The sequence below is a fragment of the Pinus tabuliformis genome, chromosome 8, assembly GCF_031772625.1.
Source record: "Pinus tabuliformis cultivar Carrire ecotype Pingquan chromosome 8, CPIR1, whole genome shotgun sequence".
NCBI lineage: Eukaryota > Viridiplantae > Streptophyta > Pinopsida > Pinales > Pinaceae > Pinus > Pinus tabuliformis.
In genome coordinates this window covers 1,360,710,657-1,360,737,083 of record NC_142294.1, presented here as the reverse complement: position 1 = coordinate 1,360,737,083, position 26,427 = coordinate 1,360,710,657, and the positions used below count along the sequence as shown (strand labels likewise).

Genomic DNA, 26,427 nt, shown 5'->3' with positions numbered 1-26,427 from the left:
TAAACAAAGAAAAGAGTATATGTTGTTGCAGGAGCTTCTGATTTGTAGCTAGACCTCATCACATTCACCTCATCAAAGTCTTCTCCACCTACGCTGCCAAATTCCATGAAACCCTAATCCGAATTCTTGTTTTGTAAGCAAAGTGGTCATTTTCCTTGAGCAAATCCAACCATCTTGAAGCATTTGACTGAGCCTTGGGTAGTGTGCACCTCCTTTATGCCTTATTTCCCCATCAGACACCTTTCCCACACTTCATTCTACCTTTCCTACCTCCTTATAAGCTTTTGCTCTGTTTCCTTTAGTAAAACAGGACATCCTGTGGTAGAACTAGGACATCCTGTAGTACTACAGGAAACCTTGTAGCAGCCTGTTTTAAGCCTGAATTGAGTAGAAATGGTCAACTGAGCTTAAGTTAGGCCTCCAATTGGCTTCCATGCCCTTGAAACTATTCCAGACCTTTTCCCCCATACTTGTCTCCCTTGCCAAAGAACAAATTGGAAATTAACATTTTCATTCATAAAACTAAAACATCAAAAAGGATTTTTTTGCAATTTATAACTTAGCACATGCATGGAACAATCATAATAGTTCTTGGATAAAATTCCATGCTCAGTTAGTCCAGATCACTAGATGTTATCTACAAGGTTAAATTAGGTTTCTTTTGCAAGCAAAGTGTGTAAATGCTTAGCTAGAGGATTTCATGTCACTTTATAGCGCCTTCCAATTCAACACTTTCATTTCCTAGAGTAGGCAACATTCCCATTTTGCATTAAGAATAATTTTCCTTTTTCCATTTGGTAGTCAGACTCCTTTTAGTCAATAGAAGACTGGTTTGAAAAACCCTAGTGGTATATCACCCTAGTTGAAGAGTGATAAGAGTAGAACATTGCATCTACTATGTATACAACACTGTCACCTCCAAGTTTGTACAAACCCCGAGTTAATGAAGTAAAGTTGGTAGCCCCAAGAGTTGCATCATTCTTGCTGCAATATTGGTGCTCATCACTGACCTAGCATATTGATCCCCATGGTACAAATGGATGCCATGCCAACCCCTGTAATTCATACATATGAAGCTAGGCATGTATGGAATTTCAAGAAAACTCTAAAAGGTCAAAAATTGTAACTCTAGTTGAGGTAGTCAAATTTGACCCCTAGTTGGCTACCGAGCTATGTTATATATTAAGCCCCTAGGAGGAGTAGTTATTCCATTCTATGCTATTATATTTTGTTCCATAGTTGAGCAAAGAAAATTGGAGTGGGAAGTTAGATAGCGAGATAGAGGGGGTTAATATTTTGTAGCAACCATATAATCCATAAGTATTGGGTAACTCTATAAGGAGTACCTATTTCTTTGTACTTACACATTCTCCATACCAAATAAAAGAGAGCAGATAAACCTCACCTTCTAGCTAAGTTTTCTCCTATAAGAATTTCTCTTGACAAATCTTGTGTTTGTTATAGATGGTGTGTGTATTTCTTTCTATTTTCTATTTCTCACGTTTCAACTAATTCAATTAATTAAACACAAAGTAAAGTAACTAAATAACTTGAAATCTAAGGAAAAATTTTAACAATAAAGATTTCAATAATTTTATTCAGTCCATTATAACAAGTATTCTTGTGGAAGATGAGTTTCAAAGATGGATTGATGATATTGAGTTCTCCTCGTCTCGGGATACCAAGGCCTTTAGTCTGATGGAGTTATATTGATGGGTCGACACTTTAGTTGTCATTGCTCTAGAAAAGAAAATAAATTATGTACCTAAATGACAAACTTAAAAAAATTAGAGGTCAAATTCAACATACTTCGCATGTTATGTATGGTTTCATGTTCAAAGTTCATGATGACAAATTCAATATAGAGGAGGAAATTGTGGAACCTCTAAGTACATCCACCTCCAAGAGAACTAGCTTCAATCTTTTCATCGTAAAGGATCAGATGAAGTATTGAAATCCATGGAATGGAAAAGGACAATAGGCCTCTCCTTAATTAGGTCCTGCTCAAATTCCCTTTTGATTTTAATATGTTATTAGGTTTGCTTTTAACTTACCTTTTCAATTATAATACTTAAGTTCTCGTTTAGCAATTTTGATGTCAATTTAGATCTCTATATGACATAGTTTGGTTTGCTAAGATACATTTTTAAAACTTAATAGTTTATTTGTTCTTTGGTTAGATAGTTGGTTGTGGTCTCATTTCCATTCTGGAAAACCTTAACCACATAGGCATATACTTTTTTTTTGTATATACAAAATTAAGCCAAAAAAAGAAGTGTTTTTGTTATGTGCGGCTAGCCTATTAGAAAAATAAGTTGAATGAAACAATCTCTTTGAATTCCTCCCATAATTAAGACAAGAAATATTATTAAATACTTAAATCATGTAATACCAATATTATTTAATGTCATATAAAAATAAAATAATAATAAACTAAATTCTTATAGTAATTTAAAAATAATTTATAAAACACATTCAATTTAATTAATATTTTAATTTTTAAATTTTTAGGTTTATTAAAATTAAAATTGGTATTAACATAATTGAATGTGTGGGACCCCAATCCAAAGCTGGGGGACTTACAACTGGTGGCCTTGGCATCATGGATGAGTCATGAGGAGGTCAGGGCTAAGGAAGTAAATAAAGTGTTGGAAAGAGAAGAAAAAGAGCCCCTTTACATCAGAGCAGAAAAGATCAATTCCATGGTTGTCATTAGCACCCATAACCTCATTTCCAATGATCCCCAGCTTGCACCAGGATACCTAGCTACACAAGAGAAAGCAGTCACTCATTTTGAGGAAACTTTGAGATTGCTAGGATATGAAAGCCAACAAGCATGCCAAATGATATGGGAAACCTTACCATACAACCTAAAGATCAGGGAGTATCATTCCCCTGAAAGAATTTTGGATGCACTAGAGAGGACCTATAATATACCTAGGGGGGATAATATGGGGTACAGAAGGAGGTACCCAAGGGAATAATGTAATAATGGGATGGGAAATAGTAATAAACAAGGTGGTTAACCCATATCATGTAAGGGACCATAAGTACTTAGCAATAATGTAATAGGCCCATGGTATTAAATAGATGGTATTGAGGGAACCATGGTAATGACCCATGGTATTGTATGTATGAGGCCTATATAGAGGCTAGACACTTCCCATTGAGAGATGTCAAGGAATATTGTATGGAAAAACATATGGCTTGTGGAGTGTTCTCCTTCCTTAAGGATTGAATGTATGGTGTTGCCCTACCTTAAGGGTTTGAGATCAATAAAGAAGCATTTCTATCTATATTCAGATCTTGTTATTTCTTGGGTTTATTTGCATTGTCTTATATTTTCATATCAGATCTATAACAACTAGTATCAGAGCTATAACAAGTGGTATCAGAGCACTTTCTTGGGCAAAGCGGAGAATTTTTTATTTTTTATTTTTGCAGGAATTTTTTTGGGGCGGCGAGTTTACAAATCAGATCTGTATGTTCTAGTGAAAAACTTTCAGAATCTAATTGCATATCTGGGTTCCTTGCAAAAAAATACCCAATTTTAAAAAACAAATCGGCCAAATCAAAGTCCGGATGAGGGAGATATTGCTGATTTAAAAATCAGTTGGGTTGTAGACATTTTTCGGGGCGGCAAGTTTGCGGAGCATATCTGTATGTTCTAGTGCAAAATTTGCAGAATCTAATTGAAGATCTGGATTTTTTGGGAAAGAATACCCAAATTCAAAAAAAATCAGTCGAATCAGAGTCCAGATGAGGGAGATATCGCTGATTTAAAATCAACTCTTTTTTCAGAAATTTTTTTGTGACGGCGGGACAGTTGCAGCGTGGATTTGAAATTCCAGTGCCTAGATCAAGATTTCTACCACATGGGAAGATGCAGAATGATTGTTCCATTTTTGAAAACAGGTCATAATAGGGATTCTGAGCAATATTGATGGAATTGTGACAATTCCAAATTTTTGCCAAGTAAGTAAATTTTTCCCAAACCCTCTTCATGGAGATTCTATATTTTACAGGAAAAGATAATGGTCCTACTATTGAAGAATACATAAAAGCAAAAAATTCAATATTGGCACAACATTGGAGATTTGCAGTAGTGGCTCATTTTTAGATGAGGCGGCCACATGGTGGGAATTACAAAACAAAAAGAAGTTGTACAACCTTTTAGATGAAGAATTTGAAGAATTACTTTTAGACAGATGGTCTCATGCCAGAAAACAAGATAATGAGAAACATGTGGGGTTATTTCCTACTGGTATCTCCTTATTGCAGGTTCATGGATTGCTTCAGAAGGAGAGGATCATTGTGTCTATAAATCCTAGTTGCAAGTAGAATCTTATAAATGTCAATTTGGCAAAAAAATTGCAAGTCCCAGCGAAACAAATGGAACACACACAGGTTAATAATGAGGATGTGCAAGTTTATAAAGATTTGAAGATTTCTATGGATAAGTATGTATTGCATTCTGATTTGTATGTTTTAGATATGGCTAATGTGGATGTTGATTTGGGATACCCTTGGATGGAATTGGTGGGTACTATCAATAATAATGTGCAGAAGAAATTCCTGAAGCTCTGGCATAAAAAGAAGAAAATTACATTGCAGGATATTTCCATTAAGACCCAAGCAGAGACTATGGAGGCAGAAGCACAAAGCTCTAATGACACTTACACATCAGATGATGAGCCTTTGATGGTCGACAACCAAACACAAACATCAAACCAGGTACAAGAAAAACAGGTAGATTCCAAGGAGGCTGAAGCAGAAACTGTTACAGGTACTGATACATCAGATGAGGACTCAGTGGTTGAAGTAATATTGGAAGATAAGAAACAACAGCAAGCACCACAACATGTACCAGACACCAACCAGGCTCCATCCGGTGGTAAATTATAGAAATGTACATTGTTGGTTAAAACTTCAGCATATCACCACCCACATCACCCAACAAGAAAACAACCAACAAGATGGCAACAAATTAACTACAAGGACAATAGCCTCCGCATGGCATATAGAGAGGGGCGATGATCCATCTACTATACATCAACACAGAAGAGATACGAGGATAAACTTCCATCTCAAGCGAGCGAGGCACCAGCTAGATCGAGAGTCCACCTTTCTCTTGGATGGTTAGATGCAGGTGCATGGTACCAGTGGACTACTCTTTTGAGTAGATCTTATTATTTGTGTTCTTCCCATGTTTCAGGGACGAAACATGTTAAAGGGGGTGGAATGTAGTATACCTAGGGGGGATAATATGGGGTACAAAGGGAGGTACCCAAGGGAATAATGTAATAATGCGATGGGCAATAGTAATAAATAAGGTGGTTAACCTATATCATGTAAGGGACCACAAGTAGTTAGCAATAATGTAATAAGCCCATAGTATTAGATAGAAGGTATTGAGGGAACCATGGTAATGACCCATGATATTGTATGTATGAGGCCTATATAGAGGCTATGTTATATATTAAGCCCCTAGGAAGAGTAGTTATTCCATTCTATGCTATTATACTTTGTTCCATAGTTGAGCAAAGAAAATTGGAGTGGGAAGTTAGATAGCGAGATAGAGGGGGTTAATATTTTGTAGCAACCATATAATCCATAAGTATTGGGTAACTCTATAAGGAGTACCTATTTCTTTGTACTTTCACATTCTCCATACCAAATAAAAGAGAGCAGATAAACCTCACCTTCTAGCTAAGTTTTCTCCTATAAGAATTTCTCTTGACAAATCTTGTGTTTGTTATAGATGGTGTGTGTATTTCTTTCTATTTTCTATTTCTCACGTTTCAACTAATTCAATTAATTAAACACAAAGTAAAGTAACTAAATAACTTGAAATCTAAGGAAAAATTTTAACAATAAAGATTTCAATAATTTTATTCAGTCCATTATAACAAGTATTCTTGTGGAAGATGAGTTTCAAAGATGGATTGATGATATTGAGTTCTCCTCGTCTCGGGATACCAAGGCCTTTAGTCTGATGGAGTTATATTGATGGGTCGACACTTTAGTTGTCATTGCTCTAGAAAAGAAAAAAAATTATGTACCTAAATGACAAACTTAAAAAAATTGGAGGTCAAATTCAGCATACTTCGCAGGTTATGTATGGTTTTATGTTCAAAGTTCATGATGACAAATTCAATGAAGAGGAGATAATTGTGGAACCTCTAAGTACATCCACCTCCAAGAGAACTAGCTTCAATATTTTCATCGCAAAGAATGAGGTGAAGTATTAAAATCCATGGAATGGAAAAGGACAATATGCGTCTCCTTAATTAGGTCCTGCTCATATTCCCTCTTGATTTTAATATGTTATTAGGTCTCCTTTCAACTTATCTTTTCAATTATAATATTTAGTATTTGTTGTTTAACGATTTTGATGTCAATTTATCTCTCTATATGAGATGGTTTGGTTTGCTAAGATACATTCTTAAAACTTCATAGTTTATTTGTTTATTTGTTTATATAGTTGGTTGTGGTCTCATTTCCATTATGGAAAACCTTAATCACATATGCATATACTTCTTTTTGTATAGTATAAAATTAAGCCAACTTAACCCAAAAAAAAAAGAGAAATGTTCTTTGTTATGTGTAGCTAGCCTTAGGAAAATAAGTTGAATAAAACCATGCCTCTTTGAATTCCTCCCATTATTAAAACAAGAAATATTATTAAATACTTAAAATCATATAATACCAATATTATTTAATATCATATAAAAATAAAATAATAATAAAAGAGTTTAGGCTTCTGTGATCCATATCAATTTAGAGAGAATTCTTCGACGAAAATCACAAGGAAAATCATTTGTCGACTCGTTTCGAACCAACCAGTGTGGTTCATAATAAACTAAAATTTTATGGTAATTTAAAAATAATTTATAAAACACATTAATATTTTAATTTTTAAAATTTTAGGTTTATTAAAATTAAAATTTTAATTTCCAATATAATTATATCATAATTCAAAATATTTTATTTCACAATCAATATATATAATTAAATTATTTATATACAAATCGAGAAACTCTGATAAATACTCGAAAAAATATCGTGCCTACCGTATGAAGGGTTTTTAAAATCTTTTAAAAACACATAATTATTAAATTTATAAAATATTAAAAATAAAAATTTATAAATATAAAAATACATTTCTGTATATTTATTGATTAAATTTATAAAATAAAATATTAAAATTTATGAAATATTTTGAATGATAAAATTAATAAAAGTTAAACATACAATAAGCGAAGCAAATTCATTTATTTAATGAATGATATGTATTCATTTCTCAAATCATAAACATATATTTCACAAAATAGAAGTTTTTAAAAACAACATTCAGCCGTTCACAACGATACAAAGATTTTTTGAAGCTGAAATTTCATGTGTGGATCTTCCCACATTATGCTTTCCCACCACCATTGCCGACCTTCTAATGCACATAAACTTCGCAGCTTTTCCATTCCAATGGGTAATCTTTTCAAACGTCCACACATGTCTATCTGGAGGACACGGAGGTGTGGTAGCGTTCTTTCATCCCATACGCCTGTGCTTGATGGTCCACCCAGACTCTCTAAGTTTTCTAGATCTTTGAGAACCAATTTTTCTAACCTAAGGTATCCACTTGGAACCCGACTCCCTATCCCCAATTCAGTCAAATCATCACACCAGTACAACTTCAAATACTTTAAATTTGGCAACCACTCCAATGCAGACAGCTCCCTTATCTTGTGGCATTCATGCAATTTTACCCTTTCAAGATGTTCAAACTTACAATTTGGCAAACTTAGCATTGGATGTGTGTTTATGACAAGAGTCTGTAGCTTCTTCATGTTCTGCATGTCATCAGGAAGATTCTCAGGAGGATTCTCAGGGATATTCTGAAAATACGGGTGGTACAACACTAAGTGCCTCATATCCGACCAGGTTCCCATTATGCCATCTACAAGGGGATCGTCTAAAAATACTTGCAACTCCGTCAGGTTTTGAAGACCCGTCAAACTCCAAATACTTGCAGGTGCTTCCCTTTGCAGACTTAAAGAACGTCCGTATAACTGGAGTCTGCTCAGGGAAGTAAGTTCAGAGATCTCACGCGGAATCATCTTCAAATGATCACATCTATTTAAATTAAGATGCTTGAGATTTTTGAGCTGTCCAATCTGAGATGGCAATGATTCTAGATCTCCACACCCTGAAAGATCCAAAAATTGAAGTTCAGAAAGATGGCATACCTCTTCACCTAAATATCGGATGGGGAGGCGACTTAATGACAGAAACTGAAGCAGTCTTAGTTGCCCCATTGATGTTGGGACTGAAGTTATTTTGGTGCAGCCCGACAGGTTGAGAACCCTCAGAGAGGTCAGCCTGCTCAGTAGAAGTTCTGTGGGAGGCAATTCCAAATGTCTATTGCCTTGTAAGATGAGAGTTGTGAGATTTGGGCATCTCAAGTCAGTGGGCAGAGCCCCACTATAATTATCTGGAAATGATATCCTTCTGCACTTCGCATAGTCAGCCTCTGGCAAATTTGGCGGATTTTGGCCTGTCATGAATAAACAGTTCTCCTCTTTCTGGGCTATATACATTGCCATTTCACGAATAGCATCCTTAACTCCTATGCTCGGAAAAACATCGTGAACATATGTAAAGTATTTCCTAAACACTTTCGTTCCAGACTCCTTAACAATATGGAACAGGGAACGATGTAGAAGGAGTTTTACATAGCTGCGGCCAATAGCCATGTCCATTGAATATGCTTCCTGTTTGCTCTTGATGAGACCTTCCCCAATCCACATTTCCACTAATTGGCGGGAATCGATCTCCTGACCTTGCTCATAGAAAGCACAGTATAAAAAGCAATTCTTTACATTTGAATTAGGCAAACTATCATAACTCCATCGTAGCAATCTATAGAGCTCTGCATCAAGGTGAGGATAAGTAGGTGGAAAAGATGGATCTACCTTTTTCACTGAAGATAAACAATTATCCCATTCTTCTGCACTGCCTTGCCCAACCATTGATGCTGCCACTACATTGATGGCCAAAGGACGACCTTTGCACTCGTCAGCAATTATCCTGGCACGCTCTTCTATATGCATGGAAACTGGGACATCTTTGAAAGCCACTCTCCGAAAGAGCATCCAGGCTTCATCTCTAGAGAGGGGCTGACCATCTACAAACCCAGAGGCACGAAGCAATACTCGCTCTTTATGCAACAACGGTTTTGATGAAAGAAAGTGCAGAGAAGTGATGAACATTGGCAATTCGGTGATGAAAGAATTGGCAGAGAAGTGATTAAAAAATGCATTCCATCCTCTTATTTGTTGGGATTGTCTCCTGGGATTGTTCACGAGCCAGTCAAGACAGCGTTGGCGCCGTCCCGAGCGATCGAGTAGGCCTTTGGCCTCTGCAAGAGAATTGTGCAGCAATTGCAGCCAAATCTTCACAAACTCTGGGGGTGCAATCACTTGGAGGGCGACAATATCTTGTACAACGATCTCGAGAGGCCTCAAGTCAAATTGCAGAATGTGATGGGTATCCTCCTTCTCGATAACATCGGCCATCAGCTGCACCAGTGGGTGGATAATCTCGTTGCCTCTTACCCTGATGACGACTGCCATGACTTTCTTGTTACTGTTGGAAAGCAACGGTGAGAAAAGGAATGAGAGTATATATCTGTGGCGAGTTATGCAGGGCAGATGAAGAGGGGCTGTGATGGAGAGCAAGGGAGGTGGATTGGGCGTGGGTAAATAGAAGCAGTTATGGAGCATTAATATGCGATTGGAAATGGCGGAAGCAAAGTTGGAGATGAAGCAAGTTTATTCGAAACTTGGAGAAAGTTTATTGGAATCCGAGAGTTTGAAATGGGATAATAAATGTTTGCTTTTATTTCAGAGTTACAGTGATAATATTATTTCAGAGTGATAGGGATGGGAAATTTCTTAACTACATATTTTTATAATAAATAAGTGTATTATGGAATATTGTTTAGCATTTTTTTTTTTGTAAATAAGAATAATCACATTATATAAAAAAAATTAGTCACTAAATTGTTGTCGGTATTCACTAAATTGCTGTTGACATGTGCTTACTAAGAAATTAGTCAGTAATCATTTAAAAATCCAGTAAACTCTGGTAATATGGTTAATTTTATATTTCATATTTCTAATTTTTTAATGAATTTACAAAAATTTTAATAGCCATAAATATTATTATAATTTGACTTTTTAATTATTAAAGTGGTAGTAATAAAATGATTATTAATTATATTATTTAAAGTTTTTTTTGTTGATTTATTATTAATGTTTAAAAAATCACATTATATTAAGTGATTTATTAGTAATTTTTAAGAAGATAAACATAAATATGTGAAATAAATTAAAATTGGCTTTTTGAATATAAATTAGCAATTTTTATGATTAAAATATAAAATATTTCAATAATGTGTTTCTTAATATAAGTAAGGGAGATGTATAATTATTTTTATATATAAATTAAAGATTTTTATGGATAAAATATAAAATATTTGAATAATGTGTAGCTTAATATAAATAAGAGAGATGTATAATTATTTTTATAGCTAATATGAAGTTTACACATAAAATTTTAAGAATCAACTTAAATCTATAACTCTAGATTCATCACCCATAAAAAACTCACAATTTGAAGAAACGTTTGTAGACTTAAGAACTTAATCCCTCACAATGCAGGGTAGCTAATACATTTATGAAGTGTTACTTAGCATGAGATGGAAGTGTAATTTTTTTTTGTAATAAACATGGGTTGACAAGTGACATATTAATAACTAACATAGATCCATATTTAATGTAGAATGAAAAATTGGAAAAAAAAAATAACACCTCTATGAATTTGATATTTTTTGTCCATCAATAATTTTCTAAAAACATATATTTACAATATGATCATTACTTTTGCATCAATTATTTTCTATAAACATATATTTACAATCTAAAATATCAAATTTTAAATAAATGTGATTAAAAATTAAATAATTAATATATTTACAATTTAAAAAATCAAATTTAAAAAAATAAATTTAATTAAATTTAACTAAATCAAAATTTAGACAGAATGAAAATTTAAATGGTTATTTTAAATGTAATTAAAAAATAAATAAAAAATATATTTACCATTTAAAAAAATCAAATTTAAAATAAATTTAACTAAATCAAAATCTAAACAATAAAAAAAAAGAAGAATATTTATAATTTAAAAAAATCTAATTTAAGATAAATTTGACTAAAATAAATGATGGTTTGGTCTCATTGGACATTAACCACCATCATCATCACAATTAAAATAACAAATAAAAACAATAAATAACTAAAAACGTTGAAGTGAATGTAAAACGCAATCATATATATATACTAGAAATTGCACCAAATGTTGCAAAGGAAATGTCCTAAGGCATTTGGGTATCAATGTCAATTATTCTAGCCAATGCTTGATTACCAAAATTAGTGGTCATTTAAAGAGATCCATCCTTTAAATTGATTATCTTGCCAAGTATATAATGGTATCAACCCATTTGTGAAATTTTCCCATTTCACTGCAAATCAGGCAATCCAACAAGTATTCCAAGGTGAAAATAGTGCGCACATCATTGAGCTTGACGTAATGCAAGGTCTGCAATGGCAAAGAACAGATGTAAGTTTGTAAAAACCTATCAATCTCAAGTACCACCATGGATGGGAAAATTGAGGGATGCAACATAATGAGAAGGAGGCAATAGCAAGATGGGAAAGAAATATTGGACAATCGTTGTATTGGACAATCATTGCAAAACATGGATGCGGATGCATCTCATCTCTGGGTAGAAGAAATGATAAATCACCTCAGGAAGAGCTCTCCTAACATACCAAACTACCAAATTATTAAATACTTGCATAGAAATATTCACTGTTGCAGTAACCCTTTTATAAAATCTTCAATTGAATCCACACATCTCTACTTCACACAATTTAGTGTTCTTCCAAATCATAACACACAAATATTTGACAAAAACAATAGATTAATAACTCAATCTAAAACTCGAGTTCCATTGAAGCACTATTGGCATTATGATACAGGTGTTGTCCTTGATGGCAACTCACACAGGTGACAATTCACAGTGCAACAGGTTAACTTACAGATCAAACTCCAGAGATTGAAGAAAGAGAGTGGTTTAAGACATATACGTTGGTTCACTTTGTCCAAGCAGCGTATACATGTGGGTTAACATAAGAAAAGGAACGTATACATATACACGCACTCCCATAGGAGGAAAAACATGTACATGTTGGAAAACCAAGGTTTTGGTCCGAGGTATTTGGTCTAAGGTATTTTGGTCCAAGGTATTGAGAAAGGCCTAAAACTATATAAGGAGGAGAAGATCATTAGGCTAGGTGTGGAAGTATTAAATATCGTATGAAGTGTTAGATCAAATATGCGGGTTATGGGTTTTTGATGCTTTACTTGATCTGAACTAAGGATGCACCTATGTGGTTGATAATGGATGATGGATCGGGATCATAAGGCCTAAAATGAATTATCATTATGTGGTTTGATGATGGATAGTCTAGATCTAAATATTAATGCATGTTTTGTTCTGTAAATGTTATGATCTGGGTATGACTGAAGTCTGGAATAGTTGTGAAGTTTTTAAGATCTGTACACTGGTTCGCTTTGATAAAAGTGCGTATACATGCAAGTTCGGCACATCGAAGTAGCATATACATGATGAAATATGATGTTTGAATTTGCAATTGGTTATGGTTGTTGTTGCAGAGTTCTGGGTTCTGCTTTGTGTTCTGGTGATAGTGGTCTGAATGTTCAGATTGATTGATTGTGATTTTCTTCAGTGATGATGGGTTTTCAATGATTGATTCAGTTGTGGATGATTCAGATATTGATGATTGAGTTTCAGTGATTGGTTGATGCAGATGTATTTGATGGTTATATTGCAGTGGTGATTGATTCTGAGCTTCAATGTTGTTGATGGGTCCAGTATGAAAATTTGATGAAACGAGGCCTTCAGATTGTGGTGTTGTGTTCCAGGAGTATCCAATCTGAAAATTTATGAAACGTGGTCCCTGGAGGAAGAGAGAAGGTCGTAGCCTTTTGTAGGCCGACACCTATGTACTGGTAAACATATCAGCCAATATAAGAGCTAGGGGGTTGGAGCTCCCTTCTAGTAGCAGCTGGAAAACGAGTGAAGGTTGGAGCCTTTTGTAGGCTGGCACCTACGTACTAGTAAATGGATCGGCTAGTACAAGACCCAAGGGGTTGGAGCTCCCTTCCCATAGTAGCTGGAAAATAAGTGAAGGTTGGAGCGTTTTATAGGCCAGTGCCTACGTACTAGTAAACAGATCAGCTAGTACAAGAGCTAGGGGGGTGTAGCTCCCTTCCAGTAGAAGCTGGAGAATTAGAGAAGGTTGTAGCCTTCTACAAGTGGGTGCCTGCGTACTAGTATGAGTCTACACTAATACAAGATTGTAAACAAGTTTTTCTTATATTAAAAGAAGACAGCAACAGGTGTTTTTGTCCCGCATTGGGTTTACACCTTAAATCTTGGTGTTCATGTGTGTTTCTTATGTGTGATGGCTTGTTCAGTTATTATTACACATGGTTACTGTTTATATGGTTAAGGAAGCACTGATACAATGATTAAAGATCAACATATGATGAATTAATTGAATCATAAGTTTGTTGGATATACGTTGGTTTCCTTAAATACATTTGTGTGTACACGCAAGTTACCTTCGTTGAAGTAGCGTATATAAATCAGAGTATGAAAAGAACAATTTATTGATTTGATTAATACTGATTCTCCCCGCTCTCAGTATTATTTCCAACAAGCACAACTTTGAGAAAAGCTATAAGGACAAGGAACATTCAACAAAAGAACATACACTAAATATGCCATCATTGTCATTGCATCATCAATTTAGCAAAATGAAAGAAACTCTGGTAAGAAGGGAGGATGAGAGATTCAATAAATCAGATGTAGCAGGGAAGGAAGCTTCAAGAACATTAAGGAATATTAATAGTCCAACTACAACTTCTTGTTCTAAAGCAAAAGGATTGCATCTTCTAGCTCTTCGTCTACAGTGTGCAGAGGGTATTTCAGAGGACAGTCGTGAAGAGGCAAACAATATCATGCCCTATATTTATGAGTTTTCTTCACGTTATGGGAGCTTTCTTCTTATTTTTGTTTCCGACAGTAATGGATGTGATGCATATAGAAATATGAAAGGGAAAAATTAGGTTGGTAAATTATTCTCAGAGATAGATGACAGATTTTTTCATTCAATATGCAATCTATTATAAAATCACACTTTGATGCATTCAATTACTGGAGAAGCCACAATGCTACAGTTAATCAAAATTTCAATGGTACTGTGAGTGATCAGGTGAGAGTTTGCAATATACCCGCTAGATCTTGTTGGCTGCCAAATAAGCTCACTTAAGCTTACAAAGCCCTGAAAATGCTACTAAAAGTAATAAGAAGACACAAGATTTCAAATATGAATAAATAAAACTTGAACAAGTACACCTCAAAGTTTTTCTGAAGAAAAAAGGAGATGCACTTTGAATCTAAGTGAGTTGTGTCAACAGCTCTATTTTCGTTGGTAAAAGCCCCTGAAAAGAGCTATACAAACCCTGATGCAAAGAAAATAATTTGATAGTTAAACCCTAACACACAAAAAACATCCTTTGAAAGCAAAAGCCCCTGACAACAGCTATGTTATCCTTGGTCCAAACAGGGTGAAATTTGTCTTCAATTCAAAAGGATCCCACTGATCAGAAACACCAAATCTACAGGCTTAATATTCATTGTAAATTGAATATAATGCAATTCTATCGTGTCTCGAGTCTCGAAACAAGACAATGAATACAAATTGTCAATTTGCTCACTTTATGAGAAATATGGCCCATTATAGCCATGAAGAGTCTTCTCTTCTTCAATTTGGTGATACTGATGTAGCAAGGTAGAAAGCCTATTGTTGTTCCAAGGGTTTACCTGGCCCCCTGCTTCCTGAGGCAGAAAAACTATTGTTGTGGCAAGGGTTTACCGGGCCCCCTATTGCACAGTCACTATAAATTGAATAGAATGTGATTCTATTGTGTCTCGAGTCTCCACACAGGAACAACGAATGCAGATTGTCAATATTTGTTCGCTTTACGAGAAATATGGTCCATTGCAACCATGAAGAGTCTCCTCTTCTTGAATTTAGTGATACTGATGTAGCGAGGCAGAAAAACTATTGTTGTGCCGAGGGTTTACCTAGCCCCTTGCTGCCTGAGGTAGAAAAACTACTGTTGTGGCAAGGGTTTACCTAGCCCCCTGCTGTGCAGAAAAACTACTGTTGTGGAAAGAGTTTATTTGGCCCCTGTTGCTTGCAATCGATGACACAACGTCGAAACCGTGTGGGAGGGATGGAATAATGTTTACTCGTAGGAAGCCTATGAGGCTCGTTGCCTGAATCGAAGACGCAAAGTCGAAATCGTTGGGAGTGATGGGTTAGGTTTAATAACTCTTTTTTCCCAACTACCTTTTTATGATCCAACGACTAAACACCTTCTAATCATCTAACATATAATCTAACAGGGCAAGATGATGACAAGTTCCTTTAAAAAAAACGCCTTACGACGTAATTAAATAAGTAAACATTCTTTCATCTCATCTATATTAAAATGAATTAATTAGCAAAGATGAATAATTGGGATAGATTTTAATTCAGGCAACATTCCATAGTCATCCACCCACTAAACAATTATCATTGATCTAAAAAAACGTACACTAAAAACATTAGCAAAATACAAGCTACCAAATATAATATTGTCAAGGCTATCGTTCTGGAGATATTTATAAATAGTAGCCTTTTCGAATTTATCATTGAACAACCAATTCACTTCACTAGGTTCTTGTGTTGAATCTTAAATTAATTTGGATGTAACACTAAACACTAATCTTAAACACGGACATGTACCAAAATATTAAAACCTCAAATCCGTGCAACCATCAAATCACCATGAATAATTAATTAGTTGGAAACTTGGTTGTATAAGATTTTTTTTAATTTTTGTTTTTCTAAAACATTTTTTTTATGTCTAATTGATTAGATTAAAAACCTCATAAAATTTGTCAAATTAATGTTATGCGATTTCATTTTTTTTTTTTTTTAATTGTTTTCAAAAAATTATTTTAATACAAAATTTTTAATAACATTATAAAAATCTTATAGTATTTTTTAGATTTAATTGAATCCAAAGTAACTTATTATAATATATCTTTCTTTGGGCCCATATAAAAATGAATATTAAATTAATATAAAAACACAAATAATACACAAACCTGAACATTTACAATTATTTATAAATATATATAATGGAAAAAAAAAATTGAATATATTAAAAGAAATTATAATGATAAATATGTTATATATATATATATATATATATATATATAGATATATATATATATATATATATATGCATGAAAGGGAAAATAAGGATCATTTAAAAAAACAGAGAAAATGCATGTAATTGTTTGAAGAGAAAAAAAAAAAAAAAAAATTAAATAGAGAATATTTATATCAAAAAAATATTTTGGGAAAACAAAATTATATTGTTATATTTTGAGTTGGAAAAATATATACTTAAAAAATAAAAATAAATAAAAGTATAAGATGGATTTTAAGAAAAAAAAAACACCTTATTATTAATGAATAATATATATATTAAAATAATTGGTTTTAAAATTAATTTTAACAAAATAAATAAATAATTAAAAAAATAATATATATGTAAAAATAGTTTATTTAATTTAAGTTGCATTATTTAATTTAAATATTAAAACTATAAGAATAAAAGAATAAGAATAAATGTAAATAATAAAAATTATATATATAAAGAAAAAGTAAAGCTCTCCACATGGGTGTCTAAGTCTGACACTTGTTGGAAGGAAATCAATGTTAAATGGGATCAGCTACTTGGCTAATTATTCAATCCACTAGCACGACAAAATTCATCTTGATATGATGCCTCCTCCTACCTCACCTTGGTCATCGTACACCACCTCTGGTCTTGCTCGCAGGAAAATTATGGAAATTCATAATAGTTTGCAGTGGTGCCTTGTAATGCCAAGTGACATTGGTGTCATGGCGCCTCCCTCCCACCTATTTCAGTTACCGGTATTATGTCATGAGGAACATTCATCATGGGAAAAGTTGAATTATGTCTTGTTTGTTGCAGAGTAGTTATGCTAGTGATACTCTTTTTGTCATTGCAATCCTCAATTGGGTTTCAGGGTTCCATGGCCCTGCCTTGACAAAAACTGCTATAGCAAAACCAAACAAAGGCCTACAACTTGAATACGACCGCGACTGAGATAGTGATGAATGATACGGCAGGGGAGGAGAGATCCCCTCCTATAGGAATGTTGCAGCAGGCAAATCGAGACAGCACGGAGCCTCAGGTGGGAATGTGGAAAACGGTAAAGGAATCCTGGTTTTGGGAGCCAAATGGCAAGCGAGCTTGGGAGGAAGATGTCTACCAAGAGCTGCAAAAAAACCCAGATTTGTTATCCCAAACTACAAGTTGGAAGAGTATCGAAGGTACATGAAGGACCATGCCCTCATCTGTAAGTTCATAGGGGCATGGCTGACAGAGAAATAATTGATAAAATGGATCCAACAACGATGGCAGCCAAAAGGGCACACAGATCTTAAGCTGGGGGCGAAAGGTTTCTTCACAGTGATCTTCTCAAATTTGGAAGACAAAGAGAGGATTTTTGAAGACAGAGCATACTTCTTTAACAATGTCGGACTCTTCATCAGGCATTGGGATGAATGCTACAACCCTGACTAGGAGAAACCACTGGCTGCCCCAATATGGGTATGGCTATTTGGCTTACCAATGGACTTCTAGGATCCAGAGATACTAGAAGGCATTGGAAATTCGATTAACACCTTTGTTAAGGTGGCAGACTCGACAAGGAAAGGTAGATATACCTCCTACGCCAAAATCTATGTCTATATGAATATAACGAAACCACTTCCATATTACATAGAGCTGGAATACCACAATGAGGTATGGCCACAACCGATCGATTATGAGCACATCCTGTTTCAGTGCTGCAAATGCCATGAATATGGCCACTTGTTCTGGGCATGCCCCCTTAACCAGACAGACAACCACTCGGTGGATGAAAGGGTTGGGGAATCGATGGCGAAAGCGGATGGAGATGGGTTTAAAGAGGTGCAAAGGAGGAAAAGAACCCTGAGACAGCTAGGGAATCACAAATCAAACCAAGCAGCGAATGAACAAACGTCACAAAACCACTTTTCGGTCTTACAGGAAGAAGACATGGGTGAAAACATGGGTGACATCTCACCGGAAAAGGAAAACCAAAAATACAAGGGAATAGAGGGCAAAAAAAGAAGGAAATGGCGACTGAGACAGAGCAAGGACCGGAGGACAACATGCAAATGGTGGAACAAACCCTAATGGATATTAACAACCAAAAAGAAGACCTAAGTGTAGAAGAACAAGTCATGAAGCAGCTATTGCAAGAATGGAGACATTTGGATGAACGATTCATCCCGGAAGATCAAAAGCAACTCTATAAAGAGACCTTCCAACAATATAGAGACAATCAGGGCTCAACGATAATAAGCCAACCTAAACATTTATGGGTCCAAGCCAACCAAGGACAAGAGACGGGAACACAAGGAAAAGGGGGTAAGAAAAGAGGCAGGAGAACGATGAATGAACCCATACAAATGGTGGGGGAATTGTTGGTGAACTTGGGAAGAGTAGTTCCATTGTCAGAGGTTTTCCACCAACTGCTAAAACTGTTAAAATGATTATTAAAACCTAGAACATTAGAGGCCTTAATAGCAGATGCAAACATAGGTACCTTAAGGAGAGGTTGAAAAAATATAAGCCAAGAATTATGATAATACAGGAAACCAAAATTAGTGAAAGAAAGTTAAAAGAAATAATGGAACACTTCAAGCCAGAATACCAAGTCATGGCCCAGGATGCTAATGGGAGTGCAGGAGGATTAGCGATTCTCTGGAATCCGGCAGAAGTTTGGTTCGAAGACTAGGCAAGCATACCAAGAATTCTCACAGGAAAATTTTGGAATTTAGGATCCAGTGAATGGGTCCTGCTTTCAGGGGTGTATGGACCTCATATTCTGAGAGAAAGAGGAGCCTTCCTACAAAAGTTGGGAGACCTGAGAAATTTATACCCAGATGACTTATGGGTAGTAGGGGGGGACTTCAACATGATCACGACCCCAGGGGAAAAAAGGGAGGAATGAGAAGAATAGATGCAGATATGGAAGCCTTCAGTGAAACCATTACAAATTTATGCCTAGTGGATATACCCACAATCAATGGGAGTCATACTTAGAATAACAGACGAGGAGGGGTTCACCAAATAGCATGTCGCCTAGACAGATTCCTAATCTCAGAACATTTGATGAGAAAATATATCTTCATAGAAGTATTGATACTCCCATGTATTTGGTCAGACCACTAGCCACTCCGCCTAGAAGTGGATCTAAAAGATAGACCCAAGAATTAGCCCTTTAGGTTTGAAGCTTTCTGGCTCAGAGACCCTGGTCTCCTAAAAACAATTGAAGAATGGTGGACACAAAGTGTACAACAGGGTAGGAATAGGATGCACACTTTCCAATTGAAGCTAAAAGAACTAAAAAGAAGCTCAAGAAGTGGAGTAAGGAGGAGGTAGGGCATATTATCAAGGATCAATTCGAACTCAGCAAGCATATGGAGGCTGTCCAAAAAAAATGATACAAGAAGGAAGGTTGGAAGACCTGGTGCGGGATGAAGTATTACTGATTAACAAGATAGAGGAAAGAAGACAATAGGAGGAAATCCTATGGGAAAAAAAATCACGAGTTTAGTGGCTGAGGGAAGGAGAACAAAACACGAGATTCTTCCATAAAGCCATGGTGCATCACTAAAAACATAAATGAATTTACTCCCTTAAAGATGCGGAAGGACAACAAAAAATACAACATGAAGAAATGGAAGGCCTCCTGGTTAACCACTTCAAAGATCTTTTCATGGAGAACCCTGACAACAGAATAGAATCCATCCAAAGAATCACGCAGCACATCCCCAATCTGATAACTAATGCCCAGAATATGGCCTTGATGCGAGCTGTCTTCAAAGAAGAAGTAGAAGAGATAGTAAAAGGATTGCAGAAGAACAAAGCCACTGGTCCAGGCGGATTCATTGTTGAGTTCTACCAAGCCACCTAGTCATTCATGGGGTAGGACATCCCTGAGGTTGTGGAGGAATCAAGATGTAATCAAAAGGTATGCCCAAGTATCAACTCTACTTTTATTGCTTTGATTCATAAGTCTACTAAGTCTAGTGATCCTCAAGGATTTAGGCCTATTGCCCTGTGTAATGTCATCTACAATATTATCACCACTCTAGTTGTCAAACGCCTGAAATCCCTTCTTCCCAGTCTCATTTCTCCTTAACAAACTAGATTTGTAGAAGGCCGTCAAATCTTTGATGGCTTTATTACGTTCGAAGAGGTCATCCAGTCCCTCAAGTCCCAGAAGATCCTGGGCATGATGATATGGCTGGATCTATCCAAAGCATATGACAGACTCAGCTGGGGATATCTATTGATCATTCTCAAAGCCTAGGGCTTTGCCCAAAGATGGATCAACTCGATCTTATCCATCATATCCTCTCTGGTCTTCTCCACCTTGCTGAATGGAACCCCCACTTCGACCTTCAACCCATCCCGAGGGCTGAGATAGGGGGATCCGATCTCGCCCTTCTTGTTCATCCTAGCAGCGGACGGGCTTGGCCGGTATATAAAATAGAAGGTTAGCACCTCCCATCTCCAAGGGCTAAGAATATGGGGGAATGACATGCCTATCACCCACGAGAAATTCATGGACAACATTATGCCCTTCTGTCAGGCCACCCTAAAGGAAGCCCATAACATAAGGGACATCCTTAACACCTTTATGGAAGCCTCAGGAACCAAGATTAATAATGACAAATCCTGTATTTTCTTTTTCGACACCCAAGGAAATGTTAAGAACTACCTAGCCAGAATCCTTGGGTTCAGCACTGGTAGTCTTCCATCCAAATACCTAGGTATGCCTCTCTCTGATAACCCTCTAAGAAATAATTTTTTGAAAAACATTCGTCAAAAGTTACAAGAAAAAATCAATTGCTGGACCTTCATATCTCTAAATATCGTGGGCAGAACAGTCCTACTCAAAGCAGTACTCTAGTCGATCCTTATATACCAACTATCCAGAATGGTGGCCCTAAAAGGAGCGTGTTCCAAGATGGTAGACATATTTAAAAAATTCCTATGGGGGGGAGCCCAACAGATTAGGAAATGGGCACTGGTGTCGTGTTAGGGCCTAATCAAGAAGAAAGAAGAAGGCAGACTAGGTCTTAGAGACCCATACCTCCTGAACCAAACCATGGGAGAAAAACTATGGTGGCAATGGATGGGTGGGGGAACATATCTAGGAAAACAAATATGGACTCGTAAGTATAACATGCCTGCAAGAACTGAGGATATCCTCAGATATCAAGACCCTCCCAAGGGCTCTATTGTATGGAATTTGGAAGCCCGGAATAGACACCTTATCCAACAACATGCCTTCTGTGAGGTTTGCACTGGAAAAACAGCTCGATTCTGGACATAATCTTGCCAGTAAAGAGGGAAAATGGTGGAAAGACAGGAACTCAAGGAAATATATCAGCAAACTAGGGATAACAATATGCATGGGGTGAACCTGTACTGGAAGGAAGAACAAGGTGCGGAAAGCTAGAGAAGATGGAAGACAAAAGAGGACTGGGAACAGGCGGCAAAAACAGATCAATGGGCCAAACTAGACAAAGAACTAAGGACAAGGCAGATAATGATCCGTCATGACCCAAGACATTTTGAGATGGGGCTAGACCACTAAAGGAACCTTCACCATAAGTGAAGCCTACGATATCCAAGCTCGATAAGAACAGGAAGGGCAGGACATCTTATGGAAGAAAGTTTGGAAAGGTGGGTGGTGGCCAAAGGTAACCCACTTCCTCTGGATGGTTAGTAAAGGACACATATTGGCCTGGGATTAGTTTCAAAAATAAGGCTTCAAGGGGCCCTCCTTCTGTTGGCCATGTCACCAACACAGGGAATACATGGAACATATCCTCAACAATTGTCAGTTTGTGGAACAAAAGTGGAGACAAATGCAAGGAGTTTTTGAAAGGATGGACATAGACAAAAACAATATTAAAGGAACAATCGTACTGTGGAAAAATCATATATATTCCAACCCTATAGTAAGCCAGGCTTGGAGCCTAGGCCTAGGATTCACCCTTTGGGCCATATGGAAGGAGAGAAACCATAGAATTTTCAAGAACAAAGCAACTTTGTAGGAAAAAGTATGGGAAGGTATTGTCCAAAACATAAGGGAAACAATCTTGGCAGAACTATGGCACAAGGAGGACTAGCAAGTGTCATCCCACGAAGCCCAAATCTTGCAAAAGCTAAACCTAGCACCGGGGATGATTAACACCAAAGCATGGAAGACAAGCAACATGGGCATGAACTCTGGGTCCCATTTTACCCCTCCCCGAAAGAAGGGTTCATAAAACTTAACTTCGATGGGGCCTCCAAAGGAAGCCTGGGAGAGGCAGGCCTTAGTGGTCTCTTTAGAGACCCCCAGGCTCACACCTGTCTCATCTATGCAGAAAGTTGTGGGATTTCCAGTAACAAGGAGGCAGAGTTTGTTGCAGTACAACAGGGCCTCTTAATCGCTGTCAGAAGGGATTACAAGAACCTGGAAGTGGAAGGGGACTCAAGGTTGGTAATAAATACAGTGGAAAAATTAAACGATGGCACTAAGTGGGACAAACTTAGCCAGCACTGGAGGACTGCAAGACTGATCCAGGAGATAGGAGAAATCATCCCCAAATTTGACTACATATAGTTCAAACATGTCCATAGAGATGGAAACAAAGAGGCCGACTTCCTGGCTAACTAGGGGTGTAACCATCAGTAGGATCAGATGGAAAAGCAATGGCTGGTTCGACCATGGGATACAACTTTTGAAACCCTGGAGGCAATTCTGGCCCAAGACCTCAGACAAAGCCAAGAAAGCCAAAGCCAGGCAATCCAAGCTCTTGATCGGAATGTGGGACATTGTCAGAGGAGACAGGTTGGGATGTGATATGGGCTGTACAAAAGTCATAACAACCGTCGTACCCACATGCTCAAGGCGGGGGAGTTGTGTCCTTTGATATGAATGCATGGGCGATGGGTTGGCAAGGTGGCGGAGGAAGGAATAAGGAAGGGTGGCAGAGAAGGTTAATGCATTCGATGTGTAGGGTAAGGGAGAGCAACTGTGGAGACGGGAGGCGACTCAGAGCTGGGGAGGGGTGAAGGCAAGCAACGAACCTTGGCAACGGACAAGAAACGGCTTCCCGATATGTAATTTGGTCTCACTCCTATGTTAATTCCATGATCTAGTTGGGCTCCTGTATCAATTCCATGATCTGGTTGGGGTTCTGCTGGGGGGAAGGGAGGGGAAAGAGGCCATCTCAATGGGGAGTAGCTCTATATGGGAGGAACTGGGGGAGGAAAGGGAGTGCCATCTTCTGGTTCTTCTTTCTGTTTTTATCCCATTCGAACTAGAATCTTGGCAACATCATTAGGTTTTGCGGGCTTAGAAGATACGCAGGCCTATCTCTAGTTGCTCGTACCAGGGGAATAGGGGATAGTGGGTTTGTCATTCCTAGGGGGTTGGGTGCTAAAGAGAGAGGCAAGAAAGAGCTGAGGGTAGGGGGCAGGTATTTCAACCATGGCAGTAGGATGCCAAGAAAACCTAGGGAAACTAGGCACCTGCATAGTATTGAGGGCAAAGCTATGGATCCTGGGCGACATTTTGGACAGAGGAGCAAGCAAAGCTATGGCTAGTATCTGCTGGATGAGGGTGCTGAAAGCAGGTATAAATGCAAGTGTCATGATAGGCTCCGGACGAGCCTGAGGGCTTGGTTCTAGATGCAGTGGGATGACTGGAAATTGAACCATAGCAAGGGGAGGGGTACTATGAGGAGCCCCGGGAGACGAGTCAGAAACTTGATTCCCTTAGCCACCTGTGGGCTCTGGGCTACCTTAACTCTTAGGTGGTGACGTATGGAATAGAGGAACTGTATGAAAAAAAAAAAGATGGGATGATGCGCAAGGTTTGACAGACCTAACTTCGTTTGACTATTCACAAGGAGTCACTGCACATATTATGGCTCAAGCAATGAGAGGATGTGGTCTAGGTAGGAGAGGTCTGACCCACTGGGCAGAAAAGGGGCTGAGCATGTCAGAAGCTTGCAGGGGTTGCAAGCCTATCGAGCACCTCATGGCATAGGCAGCAGTGACATACCGAGATGAGACGGATGCAGGAATTCGGAAGCTAATTAAAGACTGGGAAGTAGATATTAAGAAGGAAAGTGAACCAGAGGAAGAGATCGATAATTGGAGGACATTGGTCCCAGATCTAGGGAATACCCATGGTAGAATTACTCAGTTTAAACACACCCTTTATTTGTATTTCTTAATGAAAAGTCTTCTTGGAAAAGTGATGGAACAAATCTCTGTGGGGATGGTGGTAATAGTGCAGGGCCTGCCAAGCTATAAAAAAGACATGGAAAAAATCCTCTTTCAGTTGCACAAATAGGACATTAGGATGGATCGAATCGACCACCACATCCCTTGCATCCTGGAGTTGTATGGAATGCCAGGGGAAACTGCTGAAGATCCTGCTCCTGTAGCCTCTGTCTCCAATGAGCAGAAAGAGCAGAAAGACTAGATTCCTCATGCTTAGTTTTTGTTTATGCGGTTAGCTTTTAAGTTTCTTGTTGCATATGTTAGTTTTTACATTTATGTAGTATTTGGACATGAGATCGAGACTTATCTAGCTTGGCTACAAAGACTGAAGCAATTTTGTTTTTGGATGATGTATAATGTTGACCGGTGGCCAACAAACTTGGTTTCCCCTTGGGGCAAGTTGAGGCCACCTGGTCAATTCATGTGGTGTAAATTTGCCTAATATATAATAGAAAATGGATGGACCTGCCAAGCTTAACAATACACACACACATTAAAATAATTGGTTTTAAAATCAATTTTAAGAAAATAAATAAATAATTATAAAAATAATATATATATATGTGTGTGTGTGTGTGTGTGTGTTAAAATAGTTTATTTAATTTAAATATTAAAACTATAAGAATGAAAGAATAAGAATAAATTTAAATAATAAAAATTATATATATAAAGAAAAAGTAAAGCTCTCCACATGGGTGCCTAAGTTTGACACTTGTTGGCAGACAATCAACGTTAAATGGGATCAGTGACTTGGATAATTATTCAATCCACTAGCATGACAACATTCATCTTGATATGATGCCCACTCCTACCTCACCTTGGTCATCATACACCACCTTTGGTCTTGCTCCCAGGAAAATTATGGAAATTCATAATAGTTTGCAGTGGTGCCTTATAATGCCAAGTGACATTGGTGTCATGGCTTCTCCCTCCCACCTATTTCAGTTACCAGTATTATGTCACGAGGAACATTCATCATGGGAAAAGTTGAATTATGTCTTGTGTTGCAGAGTAATTATTCTAGTGATACTCTTTCTGTCATTTCAATCCTCAACTTGGTTTTGTCATTGCAATCCTCAATTGGGTTGCTTCTGGGTCTAATTTGGCATTCTCAGAGCTAGTTTATAAGTGCTACAGTTGGCTTTATAATTGGCCACTTTCAGTATCCTTTGATTGCAAGATGGCTATGGCCCCTCTAATGGCTCCCCATCTTCGCCATTATGGTGGGGCCTTCATAGAGAATCCTCTGCTTCATCATAATCCATTGATTCTAGATCTTCAAGCTCAATTCAACACTTGGTATGGCTATATTAGGCTCTATAACCCCTTCTTCTTGTTGACAATGATTTATGGAGTCCTCCATTCTTAATTGGTAGTGAAATTCTCAGCGGCCCACTCAAACTTAAGCTTAGATGGATGGATTTGGTTTCATAAAGTCTTGCAGTCCAAAAAGTTTTGTAATTATGTACCTAGATGGTGGTTCATGGCTCATAGTTGCTTAGTTTGGTAAGCCCATGGTTTGCAACTTTGGTTCATGGCTTCTTGCTCAAGACCCGTGGAGTCCTAATCGACCCAGGTTGACTTATCAGTCTCTGTAATGTCTCAATTAAATTTTTAATTTTCTCTAGTTGGCTCTACTGAATAGAGCAAGCCAATTCTCTACATAGTAGCTTTGGCTCTAGTTATCTCTTTTTCATTTCAGATAGACTTATTAAGAAAAACATTTTTAATATGAAGCAA

General features: G+C 37.1%; 1 protein-coding gene across 1 annotated transcript; it reads right to left on the bottom strand.

Moving 5' to 3' along the window:
* Positions 1–7,361: 7,361 nt before the first annotated feature.
* Positions 7,362–9,632, bottom strand: LOC149240540 (putative disease resistance protein At1g61300). The gene has a single exon (XM_089370206.1). The coding sequence runs from the start codon at positions 9,630–9,632 to the stop codon at positions 7,362–7,364; it is 2,271 nt and encodes a 756-aa protein (XP_089226332.1).
* Positions 9,633–26,427: the final 16,795 nt, after the last annotated feature.

Bases quoted from the DNA above. Each gene is read 5' to 3' on its own strand.
- LOC149240540 (XM_089370206.1), bottom strand. From the start codon at position 9,632: ATGGCAGTCGTCATCAGGGTAAGAGGCAACGAGATTATCCACCCACTG.